At 38.5% G+C, this 22814-nt stretch overlaps 1 protein-coding gene across 5 annotated transcripts in view; it reads left to right on the forward strand.

Moving 5' to 3' along the window:
• The window catches only part of Sec71 (ADP ribosylation factor guanine nucleotide exchange factor Sec71), a 291696-nt gene that overhangs the window by 102548 nt on the left and 166334 nt on the right, over positions 1 to 22814 (forward strand). For all 5 annotated transcript variants that reach the window (XM_053789547.2, XM_053789544.2, XM_053789546.2 and 2 more), the window contains 3 exons: positions 6545 to 6758; positions 13903 to 14062; positions 17506 to 17663. In XM_053789547.2, the coding sequence (XP_053645522.1) occupies positions 6545 to 6758; positions 13903 to 14062; positions 17506 to 17663 (532 nt within the window). The remainder of the gene's footprint in view (positions 1 to 6544; positions 6759 to 13902; positions 14063 to 17505; positions 17664 to 22814) is intronic.

Genomic DNA, 22814 nt, shown 5'->3' on the forward strand with positions numbered 1-22814 from the left:
TGTATTGCTGTGAGACTGGGTGTATTGCTGTGAGCCAGGGTGTGTTGCTGTGAGACTGGGTGTATTGCTGTGAGCCAGGGTGTGTTGCTGTGAGCCAGGGTGTGTTGCTGTGAGACTGGGTATGTTGCTGTGAGCCTGAGTGTGTTGCTGTGGGTATGGATGTGTTGCTGTTATGCAACACATCCATGCCTGCATTAATTCACATTAATGCAGGCTACTGCATTAATTTATTATTATTTATTATCATACTGGCCGATTCCCACCAAGGCAGGGTGGCCCGAAAAAGAAAAACTTTCACCATCATTCACTCCATCACTGTCTTGCCAGAAGGGTGCTTTACACTACAGTTTTTAAACTGCAACATTAACACCCCTCCTTCAGAGTGCAGGCACTGTACTTCCCATCTCCAGGACTCAAGTCCGGCCTGCCGGTTTCCCTGAACCCCTTCATAAATGTTACTTTGCTCACACTCCAACAGCACGTCAAGTATTAAAAACCATTTGTCTCCATTCACTCCTATCAAACACGCTCACGCATGCCTGCTGGAAGTCCAAGCCCCTCGCACACAAAACCTCCTTTACCCCCTCTCTCCAACCTTTCCTAGGCTGACCCCTACCCCGCCTTCCTTCCACTACAGACTGATACACTCTTGAAGTCATTCTGTTTCTCTCCATTCTCTCTACATGTCCGAACCACCTCAACAACCCTTCCTCAGCCCTCTGGACAACAGTTTTGGTAATCCCGCACCTCCTCCTAACTTCCAAACTACGAATTCTCTGCATTATATTCACACCACACATTGCTCTCAGACATGACATCTCCACTGCCTCCAGCCTTCTCCTCACTGCAACATTCATCACCCATGCTTCACACCCATGTAAGAGCGTTGGTAAAACTATACTCTCATACATTCCCCTCTTTGCCTCCAAGGACAAAGTTCTTTGTCTCCACAGACTCCTAAGTGCACCACTCACTCTTTTCCCCTCATCAATTCTATGATTCACCTCATCTTTCATAGACCCATCCGCTGACACGTCCACTCCCAAATATCTGAATACATTCACCTCCTCCATACTCTCTCCCTCCAATCTGATATTCAATCTTTCATCACCTAATCTTTTTGTTATCCTCATAACCTTACTCTTTCCTGTATTCACCTTTAATTTTCTTCTTTTGCACACCCTACCAAATTCATCCACCAATCTCTGCAACTTCTCTTCAGAATCTCCCAAGAGCACAGTGTCATCAGCAAAGAGCAGCTGTGACAACTCCCACTTTGTGTGTGATTCTTTATCTTTTAACTCCACGCCTCTTGCCAAGACCCTCGCATTTACTTCTCTTACAACCCCATCTATAAATATATTAACCCTTTGACTGTTTCAGGCCCCTCTCTGAAACTGTCATTCTATGTCGCTCAATTTTTGAAAAAAAAAAAAATTATTTTTTCTTATGAAATGACAGAGAATCTTTTCCCGGTGGTAATGACACCAAAAGTTCGAAATTTGGTCGAAAACTCGTGGAATTATGCTCCCGCGAAGTTAGCGGTCTCGGCGACATATGCGTATCGGCGATTTCGCCGACTTTGAGCCCTATTTTCAGCCAATTCCATTGTTTCAGTTGACCAAACTCATAGCTATTTCTTTAGAACTCCATTTTATCTATCAGCTGAGTACAAGAAACCTCCCATTTACTAATTTGGACTACCCAATATGGTGGTCAGAAATTGGCAATTTGGCCAATTTCACGCAAAATAAAAAAGATGCCAATTTCAAAATAGGGTCCAGAATAAACAAGGTAGACATTCGTGGCACTAAAATAACATATGCTCTGTTCATTAGTCACATCTCTAGGCCCCTCTTATATTATTATTGCTTTCTATTTTGATTTTTTATTCATACAAAAAAATACAAAATTTACTGTTATGCAGACGACTGCATTATTGTAAAAATGGTATAAATAATATCAGTGCACTAGTGAAAGAATATTAGACTCCCCAGTTGACGTGTATTGGACGTGTGGTGTGATTTATTTACTCTTGAACATTGGTAAAAATCGAACATTTCCGCTACTTTGAGCTCAGTTTCAAGGTCGTTTTCATCGTAAAAGTAATGAAAATCATCTCTATTTCTGTAATATGTTTTCCATTTTATCACCTAAGACCATGAAAACGCGAATACAACGATAAATACTATACGAAAATACACCTCAAAGTCGGCGTTTTATTCCAAAAAAACGATCAGAGTTTTTTTTTTCTCATTACGCAATGTGTGCTGCAGGATTTTTTTTTATGTGGTGCACACTGACCACACAGACCCATTCTCTCACATGTGGGCCTACCAGCTTTCTCCCACTTGATTTGAAGCCGCTAGAATTATTGAGTATATATACGTCAGAAACATTGGCTCGTAAGACGTATTTATACGTCGAAAACAGTCAAAGGGTTAAACAACCACGGTGACATCACACATCCTTGTCTAAGGCCTACTTTTACTGGGAAATAATTTCCCTCTTTCCTACATACTCTAACTTGAGCCTCACTATCCTCGTAAAAACTCTTCACTGCTTTCAGTAACCTACCTCCTACACCATACACTTGCAACGTCTGCCACATTGCCCCCCTATCCACCCTGTCATACGCCTTTTCCAAATCCATAAATGCCACAAAGACCTCTTTAGCCTTATCTAAATACTGTTCACTTATATGTTTCACTGTAAACACCTGGTCCACACACCCCCTACCTTTCCTAAAGCCTCCTTGTTCATCTGCTATCCTATTCTCCGTCTTACTCTTAATTCTTTCAATAATAACTCTACCATACACTTTACCAGGTATACTCAGCAGACTTATCCCCCTATAATTTTTGCACTCTCTTTTATCCCCTTTGCCTTTATACAAAGGAACTATGCATGCTCTCTGCCAATCCCTAGGTACCTTACCCTCTTCCATACATTTATTAAATAATTGCACCAACCACTCCAAAACTATATCCCCACCTGCTTTTAACATTTCTATCTTTATCCCATCAATCCCGGCTGCCTTACCCCCTTTCATTTTACCTACTGCCTCACGAACTTCCCCCACACTCACAACTGGCTCTTCCTCACTCCTACAAGACGTTATTCCTCCTTATCCTATACACGAAATCACAGCTTCCCTATCTTCATCAACATTTAACAATTCCTCAAAATATTCCCTCCATCTTCCCAATACCTCTAACTCTCCATTTAACCCATTGAGGGTCGACAGGCCCTCTCCGAAACTCGTTCTCAGGGTCGGCCACATTTAAAAAAAAAAAATTATTTTCTCTTATGAAAAGATAGAGAATCTTTTCCCGATCATAAAGACACCAAAAGTTTGAAATTTTATAGAAAACTTACGGAATTATGCTCTCGCAAAGTTAGCGGTCTCGGCGATGTTTATGCATCGGCGATTTTGCCCACTTTGAGCCCCATTTTCGGCCAATTTCACTGTACTAGTCGACAAAAAACATGAATATTTCGCTAGAACTCCATTTTTTCTATCGAATGGGTGCAAGAAACCGCCTGGTGGCTAAAGCTCCCGCTTCACACAAGGAGGGCCCGGGTTCGATTCCCGGCGGGTGGAAACATTTCGACACGTTTCCTTACACCTGTTGTCCTGTTCACCTAGCAGCAAATAGGTACCTGGGTGTTAGTCGACTGGTGTGGGTCGCATCCTGGGGGACAAGATTAAGGACCCCAATGGAAATAAGTTAGACAGTCCTCGATGACGCACTGACTTTCTTGGGTTATCCTGGGTGGCTAACCCTCCGGGGTTAAAAATCCGAACGAAATCTTATCTTATCTCAGTACAGTGGTCAGAATTTAGCAATTTTGCCAATTTCACACAAATTTCAAAAGATGCCAATTTCCGAATAGGGTCCAAAATAAACAAGAAAGACATACCTGGCACTAAAATGACATTTCCTCTAGTCATTAGTCACGTCTCAAGGCCCCTCTTATATTCTTTTGCTTTCCACTTTGAATTTTTATTCTCACAAAAAATATAAGATTTACTGTTATGCAGACTACTGCATTAGTGTAAAAAATGGTATAAATATTATTGGTGCACTTGTGAAAGAATATTAGACTCACCAGTTGACGTGTATTGCACGCTTAGCACGATTTGTTTACTTTTGAAGTTTGGTAAAAATCGAACATTTCTGCTGCTTTGAGCTCAATTTCAAGGCACCTTTCATTGTAAAACCAGCCAAAATCATCTCAATTTCTGTAATATGTCTTCCATTCTATAAAATGAGACCAAGAAAACTAGAATACAACAATAAATACCATACGAAAATACACCTCAAAGTCGCTGATTTATTCCAAAAAAATGGTCAAAGTTTTTTTTTTCTCATTATGCACTGCGTGCTGCAGGATTTTTTTTAGACTGTGCACACTGACCACATAGACCCATTCTTTCATATGAAGGCCTACCAGCTTTCTCCCACTAGATTTGAGGCCGCTAGAATTTATGCGTACTAGTACGTCAAAAACCCTCAAAGGGTTAATAACTCTCCTCTCCTATTTTTAACTGACAAATCCATTTGTTCTCTAGGCTTTCTTAACTTGACAATCTCACTCCAAAACTTTTTCTTATTTTCAACAAAATTTGTTGATAACATCTCACCCACTCTCTCATTTGCTCTCTTTTTACATTGCTTCACCACTCTCTTAACCTCTCTCTTTTTCTCCATATACTCTTCCCTCCTTGCATCACTTCTACTTTGTAAAAACTTCTCATATGCTAACTTTTTCTCCCTTACTACTCTCTTCACATCATCATTCCACCAATCGCTCCTCTTCCCTCCTGCACCCACTTTCCTGTAACCACAAACTTCTGCTGAACACTCTAACACTACATTTTTAATCCTACCCCATACCTCTTCGACCCCATTGCCTATGCTCTCATTAGCCCATCTATCCTCCAATAGCTGTTTATATCTTACCCTAACTGCCTCCTCTTTTAGTTTATAAACCTTCACCTCTCTCTTCCCTGATGCTTCTATTCTCCTTGTATCCCATCTACCTTTTACTCTCAGTGTAGCTACAACTAGAAAGTGATCTGATATATCTGTGGCCCCTCTATAAACATGTACATCCTGAAGTCTACTCAACAGTCTTTTATCTACCAATACATAATCCAACAAACTACTGTCATTTCGCCCTACATCATATCTTGTATACTTATTTATCCTCTTTTTCTTAAAATATGTTTTACCTATAACTAAACCCCTTTCTATACAAAGTTCAATCAAAGGGCTCCCATTATCATTTACACCTGGCACCCCAAACTTACCTACCACACCCTCTCTAAAAGTTTCTCCTACTTTAGCATTCAGGTCCCCTACCACAATTACTCTCTCACTTGGTTCAAAGGCTCCTATACATTCACTTAACATCTCCCAAAATCTCTCTCTCTCCTCTACATTCCTCTCTTCTCCAGGTGCATACACGCTTATTATGACCCACTTTTCGCATCCAACCTTTACTTTAATCCACATAATTCTTGAATTTACACATTCATATTCTCTTTTCTCCTTCCATAACTGATCATTCAACATTACTGCTACCCCTTCCTTTGCTCTAACTCTCTCAGATACTCCAGATTTAATCCCATTTATTTCCCCCCCACTGAAACTCCCCTACCCCCTTCAGCTTTGTTTCGCTTAGGGCCAGGACATCCAACTTCTTTTCATTCATAACATCAGCAATCATCTGTTTCTTGTCATCCGCACTACACACACATTTAAGCATCCCAGTTTTATAAAGTTTTTCTTCTTCTCTTTTTTTAGTAAATGTCTACAGGAGAAGGGGTTACTAGCCCATTGCTCCCGGCATTTTAGTCGCCTCATACGACACGCATGGCTTACGGAGGAAAGATTCTTTTCCACTTCCCCATGGACAATAGAAGAAATAAAGAAGAACAAGAGCTATTTAGAAAAAGGAGAAAAACCTAGACGTATGTATATATATATGCATGTGCGTGTCTGTGAAGTGTGACCAAAGTGTAAGTAGGAGTAGCAAGATATCCCTGTTATCTAGCGTGTTTATGAGACAGAGAAAGAAACCAGCAATCCTACCATCATGCAAAACAGTTACAGGTTTCTGTTTCACAGTCATCTGGCAGGACGGTAGTACTTCCCTGGGTGGTTGCTGTCTACCAACCTACTACTACTACTGCTAGTCCTATCTGTATTGCACACTTAATAAATGAGAGTGTAAACATGTCAGGACTTTATATGTATTTAAAAGTGTAAAAAAGGTGATTCACTTTTCAGCAATTTTTGTTTGACAGTGGTAGCCTGGACCCTAACCTGCCATATAATCAGGGCCCTCCTGTATGTGATGTCTTTTCTGCATACATAAATAATAAAAAAATTGTTGATTGTAAACAAAGGCATATATTACCATCAGCTTGTCATAAATTTTGAAGACTGAACTCTTTCCTACTGTTTACTTCCGTTTAAAGTATATTTTTAAGATGATCTGTTGCATTCTCACATTTTTACATTTATATTATCAGGCCAAGAAAAAAAGAAAGAGTCTGATGAGACAGAAGTGACCCAGTCACTAGAGGAAAATCGTATTTCTCTAGCACGTCATGGGTCCCACAACTCCATCAGTTCCTTGCAGTCTTCGTCCACTACCACCACTACTTCAACTGTTGGAGTGGACAACCCAGAGCAGTTCCAGTCACTCAAACACAAAAAAGAAATATGGGAGCAGGGAATCGAAATGTTAGTTTTCTTTTGCTTTTTTCAAAAGACATTTTAAAACTTTTGTATTTTCAACAAACAGGCGTGCATGAGCATGTTCGATAGGAGTGAATGGAGACGAATGGTATTTGGGACCTGACGATCTGTTGGAGTGTGAGCAGGGTAATATTTAGTGAAGGGATTCAGGGAAACCGGTTATTTTTATATAGCCGGACTTGATTCCTGGAAATGGGAAGTACAATACCTGCACTCTAAAGGAGGGGTTTTGGGATATTAGCAGTTTGGAGGGATATGTTGTGTATCTTTATATGTGTATGCTTCTAAACTGTTGTGTTCTGAGCACCTCTGCAAAAACAGTGATTATGTGTGAGTGAGGTGAAAGTGTTGAATGATGAAAGTATTTTCTTTTTGGGGATTTTCTTTCTTTTTGGGTCACCCTGCCTCGGTGGGAGACGGCCGACTTGTTGAAAAAAAAAAATTAAATATAAGCTTAAATAGCTATGCTTTTCATAATTTTCTTCATTGGAGCACATCAAAGATTATATGTTTTGACCTTACCCTTTAAAACTTATTTCTTTTGTATCTTCAGCTGTGTTACTCTTGCTCTTACTCATTATTTAGTAATGTTAAAAATATTAGTATAAAGGAAGTGAGTGCAATAACAGGACACTTGGAGGTGAGAGCAGTGGCAGGAGCAGCAGTAAAGTTAATGATATTAACCCTTTCAGGGTCCGTCCCGTAGATCTACGGCTTTACGGTGAGTGTCCAAACTGTAGATCTACGCCATGAGCTCAGCTCACTCTGATAAACTGTGAGTGGTACATTTAGGCCTAGATATGAGAGAATACATCTATGTGGTATGTGTGCACCACATAAAACAGATCCTGCAGCACACTGTGTATAATGAGAGAAAAAAAACTGAAATCATGATTTTTCGATTAAAACAGCAATTTTGCAGTGTTTTTTCGTATGTTTTTTATAGTTGTATTTGCGATTTCTTGGTCTCATTTGATAGAATGGAAGACATATTACAGAAATAGAGATGATTTTGATTGGTTTTAGCACTGGAAATGGCTTGAAACTGAGCTCAAAATAGCGAAAATGTTAAATTTTTGCCGATATTCAAGAGTAAACAAACGACCTCACACATCTAATACACGTCAGCTGGTGGGTCTAATATACATTCACAAATATGGTGATGATATTTATACAATTATTACAGTATTGCATAACAGTAAATCTTCTATTTTTTGGTGTGAATAAAAATTCATTATGTGAATAAAAAATCAAAATGGAATTTATTTGTAAAGCCTCAAAACATAACTAATGAACAGAGGAAATGTTAGTTTAGTGCCAGGAATGCCTACATTGTTTATTCTGGACCCTATTTAGAAATTGGAATATTTTGAACTTTGTGTTAAATTGGCCAAATTAACAATTTCCGATCACTTTATTTTGTAGTTGAAACAGTTGACTTGGCGATTTCTTGTGCTCAATCGATAGAATAGAAGTAATACTAGTGAAATAGCTAAGAATTTGGTTGATTGGAATAATGTAATTGGCCTAAAATGGGAGTCAAAGTCGGCAAAATCGCCGATTCGTAAATATCGCTGACACATCAAAATTCGCGAGAGCATAATTTCGTCAATTTTCCACCAAATTTCGTACTTTTTGTTTTATTACCTTCACAAAAAGATTCTCTACGATTTCATAAGAAAAAATAACAAATTTTTTTTTTGAAAATTCTTGGACACTGGTGCGTGACTCCAGATTTGGGCCTTGGACCCTGAAAGGGTTAAGACTGAAATGCTAGCATGGTTGGTATGTTTGTTCAGAGATTGTACATAAGAAAAGGGCCCAAAAGCATATGAATTATAGAGAATTAAGTGTCAACACTAAAAGTAAATTGTATGGTAGAATTGTGAGTGGCAGTAATTAGATAAACAAAATATAATAATTTAAGATGAGAGTGTATTTAGAAAAGGGTGAGGATACATGAGTAAAGTGTTTACATTCAAGAATATAACTGAACAGCACTTCACCCTTTCACTGTCAAGACCCCTACTCACAAACTTGCTCTCAGTGTCGAAGAATTGAAAAAATAAATGATTTTTTCTCATGAAATGATAGAGAATCTTTTCCCTATGGTAATGACACCAAAAGTACAAAATTGATGGAAAGCTTACGGAATTACGCTCTTGCAGAGTTAGTGGTCTGGGCGATATTTACACATCGGCAAATTCGCCCACTCTGATCCCTATTTTCAGCCAATTCCATTGTTCCAGTCTACCAAACTCATAGCTATTTCGCTAGAACTCCATTTGTTCTATCGACTGAGTACAAGAAACCTCCCATTAAAGTGGTCAGAAATTGGCAATTAGGCCAGTTTCACACAAATTTCAATGTAGGGTCCAGAATAAACAATGCATACATTCCTGGCACTAAAATAATATTTTCTCAGTTCATTAGTCACATCTCCAGGCCCCTCTTATATTACTCTTGCTTTCCATTTTGAATTTTTATTCACACAAAAAATAGAAGATTTACTGTTATGCAGACTACTGCATTATTGTAATCTTAATTTCTTTCAACACACCGGCCGTATCCCACCGAGGTGGGGTGGCCCAAAAGGAAAAACGAAAGTTTCTCTTTTTAAATTTAGTAATTTATATGGGAGAAGGGGTTACTAGCCCCTTGCTCCCGGCATTTTAGTCGCCTCTTACAACACGCATGGCTTACGGAGGAAGAATTCTGTTCCACTTCCCCATGGAGGTAAGAGGAAATAAACAAGAACAAGAACTAGAAAGAAAATAGAGGAAAACTCAAAGGGATATGTATGTATATGCTTGTACATGTATGTGTAGTGTGACCTAAGTGTAAGTAGAAGTAGCAAAACCTACCTGAAATCTTACATGTTTATGAGACAGAAAAAAAGGACACCAGCAATCCTACCATCATGTAAAACAATTACAGGCTTTCGTTTTACACTCACTTGGCAGGACGGTAGTACCTCCCTGGGCGGTTGCTGTCTACCAACCTACTACCTAGGATTATTGTAATATTTGTATAAATAATGTCAACCCATTCATGACTACATATTATGACTGGCCAGTTGAACACACATTAGAAGGTGACTCCATTTGTTCACTCTTGAACATCAGCAAAAATTGAACATTTCTGCTACTTTGAGCTCAATTTCAAGGTACTTTTCATCGTGAAACCAATCAAAATCATCTCTATTTCTGTAATATATCTTTCATTCTATCAAATGAGACCAAGAAAATGAGAATACGTACACCCATAAATACCATACGAAAATACACCTTAAGTTTGGCATTTTAACCTTTTCAGGGTCCAGAGGCCAAATTTCAAAGGGTGCACCAGTGTCCAAGAATTTTCAAAAAATAATTTTTTATTTTTTCTTCTGAAATGGTAGAGAATCTTTTTCTGAAGATAATAAAACAAAAAGTACGAAATTTGATGGAAAATTGACAAAATTATGCTCTCGCGAATTTTGATGTGTCAGCGATATTTACGAATCGGCGATTTTGCTGACTTTGACTCCCATTTTAGGCCAATTACATTATTCCAGTCGACCAAATTCTTAGCTATTACACTAGTATTATTTCTCTTCTATCGATTGAGCACAAGAAATCGCCAAGTCAACTGCTTCAACTACAAAATAAAGTGATCGGAAATTGGTAATTTGGCCAATTTAACACTAAAGTTCAAAATATTCCAATTTCAAAATAGGGTCTAGAATAAACAAGTAGGTATTCCTGGCACTAAACTAACATTTCTTCTGTTCATTAGTTACGTTTTGAGGCTTTACAAACGAATTCCATTTTGATTTTTTATTCACATAATGAATTTTTATTCAAACCAAAAAATAGAAGATTTACTGTTATGCAATATTGTAATAATTGTATAAATATCATCAACACATTTGTGAATGTATATTAGACCCACCATCTGGCATGTATTAGACGTGTGAGGTCGTTTGTTTACTCTTGAACATCGGCAAAAATTTAACATTTCTGCTACTTTGAGCTCAGTTTCAAGCCATTTCCAATGCTAAAACCAATCAAAATCATCTCTATTTCTGTAATATGTCTTCCATTCTATCAAATGAGACCAAGAAATCGCAAATACAACTTTAAACATACGAAAAAACACTGCAAAGTCACTGTTTTAATCGAAAATCATGGTCTCAGTTTATTTTTCTCTCATTATACACTATGTGCTGCAGGATTTGTTTTATGTAGTGCACACATACCACATAGATGTATTCTCTCATATCTAGGCCCAAATTTACCACTCACAGCTCATCAGAGTGAGCTGAGCTCATGGCATAGATCTGTGGTTTGGACCCTGAACGTAAAGCCGTAGATCTACGGGATGGACCCTGAAAGGGTTAAACCAAAAATATCGAGGTTTTATTTTTTCTCATGCACTGCTGCTGGATTTTTTATGAGAGAGCCACAAAATTTGGTTAACACAAGCCTATCCGATGTTATCCTGACGCCAAATGACTTCAAACAGGCGATAAATGACATGCCCATGCACTCTGCCCCAGGGCCAGACTCATGGAACTCCGTGTTCATCAAGAACTGCAAGAAGCCCCTATCACGAGCCTTTTCCATCCTATGGAGAGGGAGCATGGACACGGGGGTCGTCCCACAGTTACTAAAAACAACAGACATAGCCCCACTCCACAAAGGGGGCAGTAAAGCAACAGCAAAGAACTACAGACCGATAGTACTAACATCCCATATCATAAAAATCTTTGAAAGGGTCCTAAGAAGCAAGATCACCACCCATCTAGAAACCCATCAGTTACACAACCCAGGGCAACATGGGTTTAGAACAGGTCACTCCTGTCTGTCTCAACTATTGGATCACTACGACAAGGTCCTAAATGCACTAGAAGTTAAAAAGAATGCTGATGTAATATATACAGACTTTGCAAAAGCCTTCGACAAGTGTGACCATGGCGTAATAGCGCACAAAATGCGTGCTAAAGGGATAACAGGAAAAGTCGGTCGATGGATCTATAATTTCCTCACTAACAGAACACAGAGAGTAGTCGTCAACAGAGTAAAGTCCGAGGCAGCTACGGTGAAAAGCTCTGTTCCACAAGGCACAGTACTCGCTCCATCTTGTTCCTCATCCTCATATCCGACATAGACAAGGATGTCAGCCACAGCACCGTGTCTTCCTTTGCAGATGACACCCGAATCTGCATGACAGTGTCTTCCATTGCAGACACTGCAAGGCTCCAGGCGGTCATCAACCGAATCTTTCAGTGGGCTGCAGAAAACAATATGAAGTTCAACGATGAGAAATTTCAATTACTCAGATATGGTAAACACGAGGAAATTAAATCTTCATCAGAGTACAAAACAAATTCTGGCCACAAAATAGAGCGAAACACCAACGTCAAAGACCTGGGAGTGATCATGTCGGAGGATCTCACCTTCAAGGACCATAACATCGTATCAATCGCATCTGCTAGAAAAATGACAGGATGGATAATGAGAACCTTCAAAACTTGGGAGGCCAAGCCCATGATGACACTCTTCAGGTCACTTGTTCTATCTAGGCTGGAATATTGCTGCACACTAACAGCACCTTTCAAGGCAGGTGAAATTGCTGACCTAGAAAATGTACAGGGAACCTTCACGGCGCGCATAATGGAGATAAAACACCTCAATTACTGGGAGCGCTTGAGGTTCCTGAACTTGTATTCCCTGGAATGCAGGCGAGAGAAATACATGATTATATACACCTGGAAAATCCTAGAGGGACTAGTACCGAACTTGCACACGAAAATCACTCACTACGAAAGCAAAAGACTTGGCAGATGATGCAACATCCCCCCAATGAAAAGCAGGGGTATCACTAGCACGTTAAGAGACCATACAATAAGTGTCAGGGGCCCGAGACTGTTCATCTGCCTCCCAGCATACATAAGGGGGATTACCAACAGACCCCTGGCAGTCTTCAAGCTGGCACTGGACAAGCACCTAAAGTCGGTTCCTGACCAGCCGGGCTGTGGCTCGTAAGTTGGTTTGCGTGCAGCCAGCAGCAACAGCCTGGTTGATCAGGCTCTGATCCACCAGGAGGCCTGGTCACAGACCAGGCCGCGGGGGCGTTGACCCCCGGAACTCTCTCCAGGTAAACTCCAGGTAAACACTGACCATGCAGACCCATTCTCTCACATGTAGGTCTACCTGCTTTCTCCTGCTAGATTTGAAGCTGCTAGAATTTTGGCATATTAATATGGCACCAATGCTGGCTTGTAAGCTGTACTAATACGACACCAACAGTGAAAGGGTTAACAAGATGGAAAGAAACTTTATATTTCAGTTATGGATTTGGAAAATGAGTTTTGTGTGATTGTCCTCTCAAGGAAGGTTTCTTGATGCCTGAGAGGGGCTCTGCACCATAGAATTGAACCTAGCCTCCCCATTCTTGGATTAAACCTTACAGCCTCCCATTTTCCCAGGCAGTGTGTATGACCTTAGGGCTTAGTGCTCCCTCATGAATGTAATAATTGTGTAATTGTAGCTCAGCAGTGCAGTATGGCAAGTTTTGCCAGTGTTTGCAGTAGTTACTGAAAGCTGTGATAAGTTTTTATGAGGGAAGTCAGGCACAGGTTGGTGTGTACAAGATAATTGCAAAAGATTTTCATAAGAATGAAATTTTAACATGAATGTCTGATGTTGCCATCGCTCTTATAGATGCAATTATAAGAGGTGAAGACTGTTGTGTTTAGGATAACTGGTTCTAAACAATAGCACATTATATTTCAAATTGTTTAAACCACTGTTTGTAGCTAATAGAAAATTTTGAAGCAAAATTGCATGTGTTTGGAAGTATGTGTAAAAAAAAGTAAGTTGAAAGAATTAAAAATTTAAGAGTTCAGAATGGAAGGAAAGAGTATGGAAGAAGTAAATGTTTTCAGATGTCTGGTAGAGGATGTATCTGCAGACATATCTGTTAAGGTTGAGGTAAATCAGACACTACATAGGGCCACTCCTCTCATACTGAAATAGTTCTGGCTTATATAGCTGTCTTGTATAGTTGTTTTAATTTTAATTTTTAATGAAGTTTTCATGTTTATTAAAATCTACTTTAAATGTGTGTGTGTGTGTTTTTCCAGGTTTAACCGCAAGCCTCGGCGAGGTTTGGCATTCCTCCAGGCACAGGGGCTCTTGGGACAAACTCCAGAGGATATTGCCAAGTTCTTCCATGATGATGATAGATTGGATAAAATGCAAGTTGGAGATTTTCTTGGTGATCCAGACCTTCTTAACAAAGAGGTGAGAATTTGTACATATATATCTTTAGTGGATATTAAAATGGTATAAAATACCGACAGGTTGTTAGGTAAGACACATATGCAACAGTTAGGTATCTTTATTTCGAAACGTTTCGCCTACACAGTAGGCCTCCTCAGTAGAGTACAGAAAAGTACAATGGACCCCCGGTTCGCGATATTAATTCGTTCCTGAGAGCTCATCGTAAACCAAAAATATCGGAAAGCGAATGAATTTTCCCTCATAAGAAATAATGGAAATCAAATTAATCTGTACAAGACACCCAAAAGTATGAAAAAAAAAATTTTACCACATGAAATATTAAGTTTAATGCACACAAACTGAAGAAGACATGCACAGTTTGTAGTACTCTACTAACAATAGAATACATGACACTTACCTTTAATGAAGATCTGGTGATGATTGATGGGATGGGAGGAGGGGAGAGTGTCGAAGTTGTTAATGTTTAGAAGGGGAATCCCCTTCCAATAGGACTTGAGGTAGCAAGTCCTTTTCCGGGGTTACTTCCCTTCTTTTAATGCCACTAGGACCAGCTTGAGAGTCACTGGCAGCCTCACCATGCCTAATCACACTATGTATGCCACTTATGATTCTTAAATCTTTCAAACCAACATTTGCTGGCCTTAAATTCACTCACATCACCACTAGTTGCAGGCAATTTCTTTACCAAATCGTCATGCAACTGCCTAGCCTTTTCACAAATGATCGCTTGAGAGATGCTATCTCCTGCTACCTGTTTTTCATTTCTTTCAACACACCAATAACAGTCTCTCAACACCTTCTAACACTTGCGGTCGCTGTTTTGTAATCACAGTTGCACCTTTTGTAACAACAGCTTCCTTGATTGCTGTTTTCCTGGTCACTATGGTAGAGATGGTTGATTGGGGTTTTGTATACAACCTGGCCAGCTCCGACACACGCACTCCACTTTCGTACTTTGCAATTATCTCTTTCTTCATTTCAATAGTCATTAGCACCCTTTTTCTTGAAGGGTTGGCACTAGAAGCTGTCTTGGGGCCCATGGTGACTTATTTTTGCAGAAACAAGCACCAAAAACACTGTGATAATATGGAATGTACTGAATGTATCCTAAGATGCGTGCACACTGGCTGGCTTGTAAACACTGACACACATGTGGACACGTCAGGGACGAATCATATACCGGGTTTTTTAACGGGAACCGAGGCAAAATTTTTTGCGTTAGAATGTATCGCTTACCGGATTTATCGGATACCGCTGGCATCGCGAACCGGGGGTCCACTGTACTCGAACAGAAAACAACTTGAACAACTTCTACTAGTGAGAATGGCTGGATTGGAGAGAGACGTGACCTCCCAATGACTACATTCTTACCTCTACTAGTGGCCGTCATCTCTCCTCCTGGTGGTATATAAGGCTCCATCCTGTCACTTCAACTCCATATTGTTTCAGACTATGGAACGATACTCTTCTCCAGACTGAGGGACTGACCACCTCAAAACTTCAAGGGTGATGGACTGATTACATCATCTTCTCGTCTCTTCTATCAACTTTTCTGTACTCGACTGAGGAGGCCTACTGTGTAGGCGAAACGTTTCGAAATAAAGATACCTAACTGTTGCATATGTGTCTTACCTAACCACATGTACGTATATCTTTACTTCCTTAAGTTCTGTCTTTTCTCTCTACAGTCTTTGATTAATGTTACTCCAAATAGTTGTTAAAGCTGCATCATTAAACATGTAACTAGTCCTTGACTAATGTTTTTAATTTCCACTAGAGATGTGGTGACATTGTGCAACATTACCAATTTTCCTCAGACACACACTGATGGTTATCAGTTTATTTTAATAGTGTTTCCCAAATGCTTGTGCTTGTGTTTTTGGGGCTGTTTAGGTGTCAGTTTTATTGAAGAAATTGGAAAACTTAAATTTTTATTTTCATGGCATAAATGTGAGGCCTCATCCAGTTGCTTCAAACTTTCAACATCAAAAATGTTGAAAATGCGACTTGTGAACAGCTTCAAACATGGTGGTTGTGTGTAGAAATCTTATATAACAATCTAATGTAAAAATTATGCTATTTACTATGGCTGGACACCACCTGTAAGAAGCCATTGTCACGTAATTCTATAAACTGGCCAGAAAATTATTGCCTTCATTGTCGCATAAATATCCATTGTGCAATCGCAAAAAAAAAAAAAAAAAAAAAAAAAAAAACAATTGCAACTTGTATAATTACTACCAATTCAGAGTCATGTACTTATATATCTGTTATATCTATGTGACTCTGATGGGTTAGTCTTATACCCTTTAAAGAATATCTTATCATTTCACATACACTTTTTAAATTACACCAAAGTGGTTGGGCCACTTACCTTGTATATCCTACCTCTCTCCCCCCTCCCACCCTTTTCCAAAATTTCTATCCTTACCCATCCTTCTTCCTTACCCATCTCACCAAAGCTCTGGTCTGGACAAGAACAAGAACAAGGTTGTGTGTATTGGGATTTTGGTCTCATCTTGATAATTATAGAATGCCTCTTCTGATTGGCATTAAATTTTCAAAGCTGGTATATCTTAGTGGAAAACTAGTGCAGTAAATTAAAAGCTTTAGGCTGTGTGAATACCAACTTGTCTTTTTTATTGAAGAAACTGTGAATACCAATTTGTCATTTTTATTGAAGAAATTATGAATTCCAATTTGTCATTTTTACTGAAGAAATTAGGACAGTGTTGCAGCCTGCAGATTAGGAGGAGGTGTGGGATTACCAAAAATATTATTCAAAGACTGGAGAAGAGGTTGTTGAGGTGGTGTGGAAATGCAAAATGGGTGGAGCACAATAAGATGACTTGGAGGGTATATAAATCTGGGGTATAGGAATGGAGAGATAAAGATCATTCCAGGAAGAGTTAAAGGAAGGGGGTAAGGGAAGTTTTGAGTGCTAGGATCATGCACTAACTGAAACACAGGCATAGTAGGTATATTTATGGTAAAGTATTAATCTCATAAGGATCCTACATGACCTGGGAATGGAAGTTAGTTTTTATCCAAGGAAGAGGAGCCTTTCTACTCTAGTCACCTGTGGTCCTTCATCATATGTTTTTGTCTGATCCTAGTACAGTGGACCCCCGCTTAACGATCACCTCCAAATGCGACCAATTATGTAAGTGTATTTATGTAAGTGCGTTTGTACGTGTATGTTTGGGGGTCTGAAATGGACTAATCTACTTCACAATATTCCTTATGGGAAAAAATTCGGTCAGTACTGGCACCTGAACATACTACTGGAATGAAAAAAGTTCGTTAACCGGGGGTCCACTGTATTTTTCCCATAAATTAAAAAACAAGTCTACTTAAATCATTTCGATAGTAGGTGTGTGAAGTATTAATAATTGTTGTGCATTTTCATGTGTGCAGTATTAATAATTGTTGTGTGTTTTCAGACTATGTGTGCATACATCGATCAAATGGATTTTCACGACCGTGATTTTGTTCCTGCTTTGCGAATGTTCCTGGAAGGATTCAGATTACCCGGAGAAGCACAGAAAATTGATCGTCTTATGGAAAAGTTTGCCTCTAGATACTGCGAGTGTAATGCTAAGTTAGTGTGTTATATGTTTTTCGCTTACTTGTCCTGAATGTTGAATCAGAAAAAAGTAATTGTCTGGGGGCAATCACTATTAGATATTAATAGTATTAAAACTATGATTGAAAAGCTTACTACTGATAGTACGGAAGAGAAAATACAGGTGCAGTGCAAGGGTTATCCTCCTCTTCCTTGGATCAAACTTGAATGCTACCCTTTCTTAGGCACTATGGCCCTATGGGCGTAGCACTTCTCCCTGATTAAATGATATCGTTGGAATGTTTTGCTCTGGTTTATAAAGACACATGAGGAAGCACCAGGACATGCTAATGAGTGATGGAGATGGTGAGATTGCCTTCTTTTCACTGGTGGGAAACAGCTTAAATTGATTTTTGTATATAAAATACTATAATGAAATTTCAGTGCTGGGTTTGAAGTTTGGAAAAAGGCTATAAATAGTTAGTTTTGTGGGATTCATATTACACAGATTTTTTTTTTCACTGCATAGGCTGTCTCCTACCTAGGTAGGGTGACCTAAATTTTTTTTTTTTTTTAACAAGTCGGCCGTCTCCTACCAAGGCAGGGTGACCTAAAAATACATGTTGTAAATACACAAGTATTACTGTGCAATACATAAATACCAGTAGTGAGCATAACTGTTTAAGATTATTTGGTACATAAAATACAGATAAAAATATTTAGGTGTGTAATTAAATTATTTAACCCTTTCAGGGTCCCCAGACCCTCTCCCAGACTTGTTCTCAGGATCGTCCAAATTTCAAACAAAAAAAATTTTTTTTTCTTATGAAAAGATAGAGAATCTTTTCCCAATCATAATGACACCAAAAGTATGAAACTTGATGGAAAACTTACAGAATTATGCTCTCGCAAAGTTTGCAGTCTCGACGATGTTTATGCATCGGCGATTTTGCCCACTTTGAGCCCTATTTTCAGCCAATTCCAGTGTACTAGTCGACAAAAATCATAACTATTTTGCTAGAACTTTATTTTTTCTATTGAATGGGTACAAGAAACCACCCATTTACCGATTTCAACTATCCAATACAGTGGTCGGAATTTAGCAATTTTGCCAATTTCACACAAATTTCAAAAGATGCCAATTTCCAGATAGGGTCCATAATAAACAATAAAGACATTCTTGGCACTAAAATAACATTTCCTTTGTTCATTAGTCATGTCCCCAGGCTCCTCTTACATTCTTTTGCTTTCCACTTTGAATTTTTATTCTCACAAAAAATAGAAGATTTACTGTTATGCAGACTACTGTATTAGTGTAGAAATGGTATAAATAATATCAGCGCACTTGTGAAAGAATATTAGACTCACCAGTTGACGTGTATTGGACGCTTAGCATGATTTGTTTACTTTTGAACTTTGGTAAAAATCGAACATTTCTGCTACTTTGAGCTCAATTTCAAGGTACTTTTCATTGTAAAACCAGTCATAATCATCTCAATTTCTGTAATATGTCTTTCATTCTATAAAATGAGACCAGGAAAACTAGAATACAACAATAAATACCATACAAAAATACAGTGCAAAGTCGCTGTTTTATTCCAAAAACACGGTCAAAGTTTTTTTTTCTCATTACGCACTGTGTGCTGCAGGATTTTTTTTTATACTGCGCACACTGACCACATAGACCCATTCTTTCATATGTAGGCCTACCAGCTTTCTCTCAGTAGATTTGAGGGCGCTAGAATTTAGGCGTACTAGTATGTCAAAAACCCTGGTGCGTAAGCCATACTAGTATGTCCGAAACCCTGAAAGGGTTAATATAATTGGTTGGAAGTCGGTTTGCCAGTGTGAGTCCTCTTTTTCAGGTTGTGCTACTTTGGTGGAAGACAGCCAGTGTGTTAAAAATAATTGGTTGGAAGATAAGCTATAAAAGAAAGTAAACTAATTTTTATAATAAAAGAATGCCCTATTGATTATTGAGGTTTCGAGTTCCTTGATCTCGAAACACTGGTTCATCACTGAAGGGGTAATAAACTTACAAAGACAAAGGTTCAAATTTTTTTTTATTTGCCTGAAATCTACTAATATATAGTATAAAGTTACTCATTATATTTACTGTGTCACACTGTTGTGTTAAGGTTAGATTTGTATGGATGATGCAGAACCTGAATGCATGGATAATATAGAATTTTGCATGTATGAGCTGTTTAACCCTTTCAGGGTTTCGGCCATACTAGTACGGCTTACGCACCAGGGTCAATGACGTACTAGTACTCATAAATTCTAGTGCCTTTAGATATAGTGAGAGAAAGCTGGTAGGCCTACATATGAAAGAATGGGTCTATGTGGTCAGTGTGCGCAGTATAAAAAAAAATCCTGCAGCACACAATGCGTAATGAGAAAAAAAAACTTTGACCGTGTTTTTAGAATAAAACAGCGACTTTGCACTGTATTTTTGTATGGTATTTATTGTTGTATTCTAGTTTTCCTGGTCTCATTTTATAGAATGGAAGACATATTACAGAAATTGAAATGATTTTGACTGGTTTTACAATGAAAAGTACCTTGAAATTGAGCTCAAAGTAGCAGAAATGTTCGATTTTTACCAAAGTTCAAAAGTAAACAAATCATGCTAAGCGTCCAATACACGTCAACTGGTGAGTCTAATATTCTTTCAAAAGTGCGCCGATATTATTTGTATCATTTCTACACTAGTGCAGTAGTCTGCATAACAGTAAATCTTCTATTTTTTGTGAGAATAAAAATTCAAAATGGAAAGCAAAAGAATGTAAGAATGGCGTGGGGACGTGACTGTTGAACAGAGGAAATGTTATTTTAGTGCCAGGAATGTCTTTCTTGTTTATTCTGGACCCTATTTGGAAATTGGCATCTTTTGAAATTTGTGTGAAATTGGCAAAATTGCTAAATTCTGACCACTTTATTGGATAGTTGAAATCGGTAAATGGGTGGTTTCTTGTACTCATTCAATAGAAAAAATGGAGTTCTAGCGAAATAGTTATGATTTTTGTCGACTAGTACATTGGAATTGGCCGAAAATAGGGCTCAAAGTGGGCAAAATCGCCGATGCGTAAACACCGTCGAGACCGCTAATTTCGTGAGAGTATAATTCCGTAAATTTTCCATCAAATTTCATACTCTTGGTGTCATTATGATCGGGAAAAGATTCTCTATCTTTTCATAAGAAAAAATAATTTTTTTTTTTTTAAATTTGGGGGACCCTGAGAACAAGTGTCTGAGAGGGCCTGTGGACCCTGAAACAGTTAATCCATCTATGATATTTTCTTCAAAATTATATAAGAAACACGTTACATAGCATATAAATATTGTACATACACCCACAGAATAAAAATTGACATAAATATAAGATTTGTTTACAAAGCAGCTTTGTGGGAGTGTCGAAGGAATTACATTTTCTCTAATCAAACACGCGGTAACTGTAGGTAAATATTCCTTTAGTATGCCTTCACTCTATATATAGGAATTCACGATCCTTGCGGGTTTAGTGCTTATTTTTTATGATTATAATAATAACTTGTAATAATAATAACTTGTAATAATAATAATTTGTAATAATAATAATTTAATAATAATAATAATAATTGGCAGAAAATATTGGCAGAAAGTTGGGCTAGTGCAAAGATGAGTAGTGGGGGGGTTGAAGAGGGTTGGAATAGTTTTAAAAATGCAGTATTAGAATGTGGGGCAGAAGTTTGTGGTTATAGGAGGGTGGGGGCAGGAGGAAAGAGGAGTGATTGGTGGAATGATGAAGTAAAGGGTGTGATAAAAGAGAAAAAGGTAGCTTACGAGAGGTTTTTGCAAAGCAGAAGTGTTATAAGAAGAGCAGAGTATATGGAGAGTAAAAGAAAGGTGAAGAGAGTGGTGAGAGAGTGCAAAAGGAGAGCAGATGAAAGAGTGGGAGAGGCACTGTCAAGAAATTTTAATGAAAATAAGAAAAAAATTTGGAGTGAGTTAAACAAGTTAAGAAAGCCTAGGGAAAGTATGGATTTGTCAGTTAAAAACAGAGTAGGGGAGTTAGTAGATGGGGAGAGGGAGGTATTAGGTAGATGGAGAGAATATTTTGAGGAACTTTTAAATGTTGAGGAAGAAAGGGAGGCAGTAATTTCATGCACTGGCCAGGGAGGTATACCATCTTTTAGGAGTGAAGAAGAGCAGAATGTAAGCGTGGTGGAGGTACGTGAGGCATTACGTAGAATGAAAGGGGGTAAAGCAGCTGGAACTGATGGGATCATGACAGAAATGTTAAAAGCAGGGGGGGATATTGTGTTGGAGTGGTTGGTACTTTTGTTTAATAAATGTATGAAAGAGGGGAAGGTACCTAGGGATTGGCAGAGAGCATGTATAGTCCCTTTATATAAAGGGAAAGGGGGACAAAAGAGATTGTAAAAATTATAGAGGAATAAGTTTACTGAGTATACCAGGAAAAGTATACGGTAGGGTTATAATTGAAAGAATTAGAGGTAAGACAGAATGTAGGATTGCGGATGAGCAGGGAGGCTTCAGAGTGGGTAGGGGATGTGTAGATCAAGTGTTTACATTGAAGCATATATGTGAACAGTATTTAGATAAAGGTAGGGAAGTTTTTATTGCATTTATGGATTTAGAAAAGGCATATGATAGAGTGGATAGAGGAGCAATGTGGCAGATGTTGCAAGTATATGGAATAGGTGGTAAGTTACTAAGTGCTGTAAACAGCTTTTATGAGGATAGTGAGGCTCTGGTTAGGGTGTGTAGAAGAGAGGGAGAATACTTCCCGGTAAAAGTAGGTCTTAGACAGGGATGTGTAATGTCACCATGGTTGTTTAATATATTTATAGATGGGGTTGTAAAAGAAGTAAATGGTAGGGTGTTTGGGAGAGGGGTGGGATTAAATTATGGGGAATCAAATTCAAAATGGGAATTGACACAGTTACTTTTTGCTGATGATACTGTGCTTATGGGAGATTCTAAAGAAAAATTGCAAAGGTTAGTGGATGAGTTTGAGAATGTGTGTAAAGGTAGAAAGTTGAAAGTGAACATAAAAAGAGTAAGGTGATGAGGGTATCAAATGATTTAGATAAAGAAAAATTGGATATCAAATTGGGGAGGAGGAGTATGGAAGAAGTGAATGTTTTCAGATACTACTTGGGAGTTGACGTGTCGGCAGAT

This window comes from Cherax quadricarinatus, chromosome 68 (assembly GCF_038502225.1).
Source record: "Cherax quadricarinatus isolate ZL_2023a chromosome 68, ASM3850222v1, whole genome shotgun sequence".
NCBI classification, from domain to species: domain Eukaryota; kingdom Metazoa; phylum Arthropoda; class Malacostraca; order Decapoda; family Parastacidae; genus Cherax; species Cherax quadricarinatus.